Source organism: Mandrillus leucophaeus, unplaced genomic scaffold (assembly GCF_000951045.1).
Source record: "Mandrillus leucophaeus isolate KB7577 unplaced genomic scaffold, Mleu.le_1.0 Scaffold1673, whole genome shotgun sequence".
NCBI classification, from domain to species: domain Eukaryota; kingdom Metazoa; phylum Chordata; class Mammalia; order Primates; family Cercopithecidae; genus Mandrillus; species Mandrillus leucophaeus.
Genome location: NW_012101669.1, coordinates 9,574 through 10,688, shown reverse-complemented (window position 1 = coordinate 10,688; position 1,115 = coordinate 9,574). Strand labels below are relative to the sequence as shown.

General features: G+C 44.2%; 1 protein-coding gene across 1 annotated transcript in view; it reads right to left on the bottom strand.

Moving 5' to 3' along the window:
* The window catches only part of LOC105537025 (carboxylesterase 5A-like), a 21,415-nt gene that overhangs the window by 12,268 nt on the left and 8,032 nt on the right, over window positions 1–1,115 (bottom strand). The window contains 1 exon segment of the mRNA XM_011976507.1: window positions 705–809. Within this exon segment, the coding sequence (XP_011831897.1) occupies window positions 705–809 (105 nt within the window).

The window sequence follows — 1,115 nt, the reverse complement described above, 5'->3', positions numbered from 1 at the left end:
ACTGTTACTTTCTGTAAGATGTTTAAGAAAATTTACCACAAAAATGATTAATACTCAAGAGATGGCTCCACAGCCCAGTGCTTAATTAATGTGCATTGAATGAAACAGCTCATTCGTTAACTCATTCATTCAGAACACTTATGGCTGCCTGATATATACCAAGTATTATGCTGGGGGCCTGAAGGACAGAGAGATCCTGGTCTGTAGGGCATCACGATCTAGTAGATAATTAAGACAAGAGACAGATGATAAATATTGTGTGATAGATGCTCCTTATAATCCCATGCCAGACAACACTAATCAGTCACAGCGTTATTTCCCACTGAGCTGGAAACAGCCTCTGAATCTTTCTTAACACAATGCCCTGGGTATCCATTCCCAGCAGAGTAGCGTAGGCACAGGAGAGCTGTATAGGATACAGGGCACTGAGTTATATATCACAAGCAAAGAATCAGGGGTAAGATGTAAGAACCATAACACACATACACACACACTTGTGCACACCAGTGGTGTGGCGTTGTGTAGCTAGATCCATTTCCTGTGGAACCAGAACTTTCATGGAGGAACAAGATTCACCTTGGGCCAGCATGAGGTTCCTTGGGCATGGTCACTAAGGAAAGCCAAACACATGGTGAGAAGGGGCCTGACCACATTCTCTGCTAACTGAGGAGAGGAAGCTGGCAAGGTGTTAACAGTATACATACGTCCTCACTCTTCTCATAATCATGGGCCTTCAGGTACGGGATGATGGCCACCCCACTCTCCATGACGGCTTTGTGGAATAAGCCTTCGGCCATGGGAGACAGTATCTGGAGAGAGAACACGGAAGACCCAGGAAAAGTTACTCCCCAGTGACACACATACCATTCACTCCTCTTCAAAGAAACCTTCCCAGGAAGCCTCCTTAAAAGCTCTAAGCTTAGAGGGGAAAAGCCCTGGTTTTGGGGTTAAAGGACTAGCTGTGAAGGCTTGGGCAACTTACTTAACCTCTCTGAACCCCTGGTTCTTCATGGACTTTGATGTCAAATATTCAGACATGTGATTTCTAGCTCCTTCACTTCCTAGCTAGGTAACCTCAGACAAGCTGCTTAATATTTCTTTTTTTTTTTTTTTTT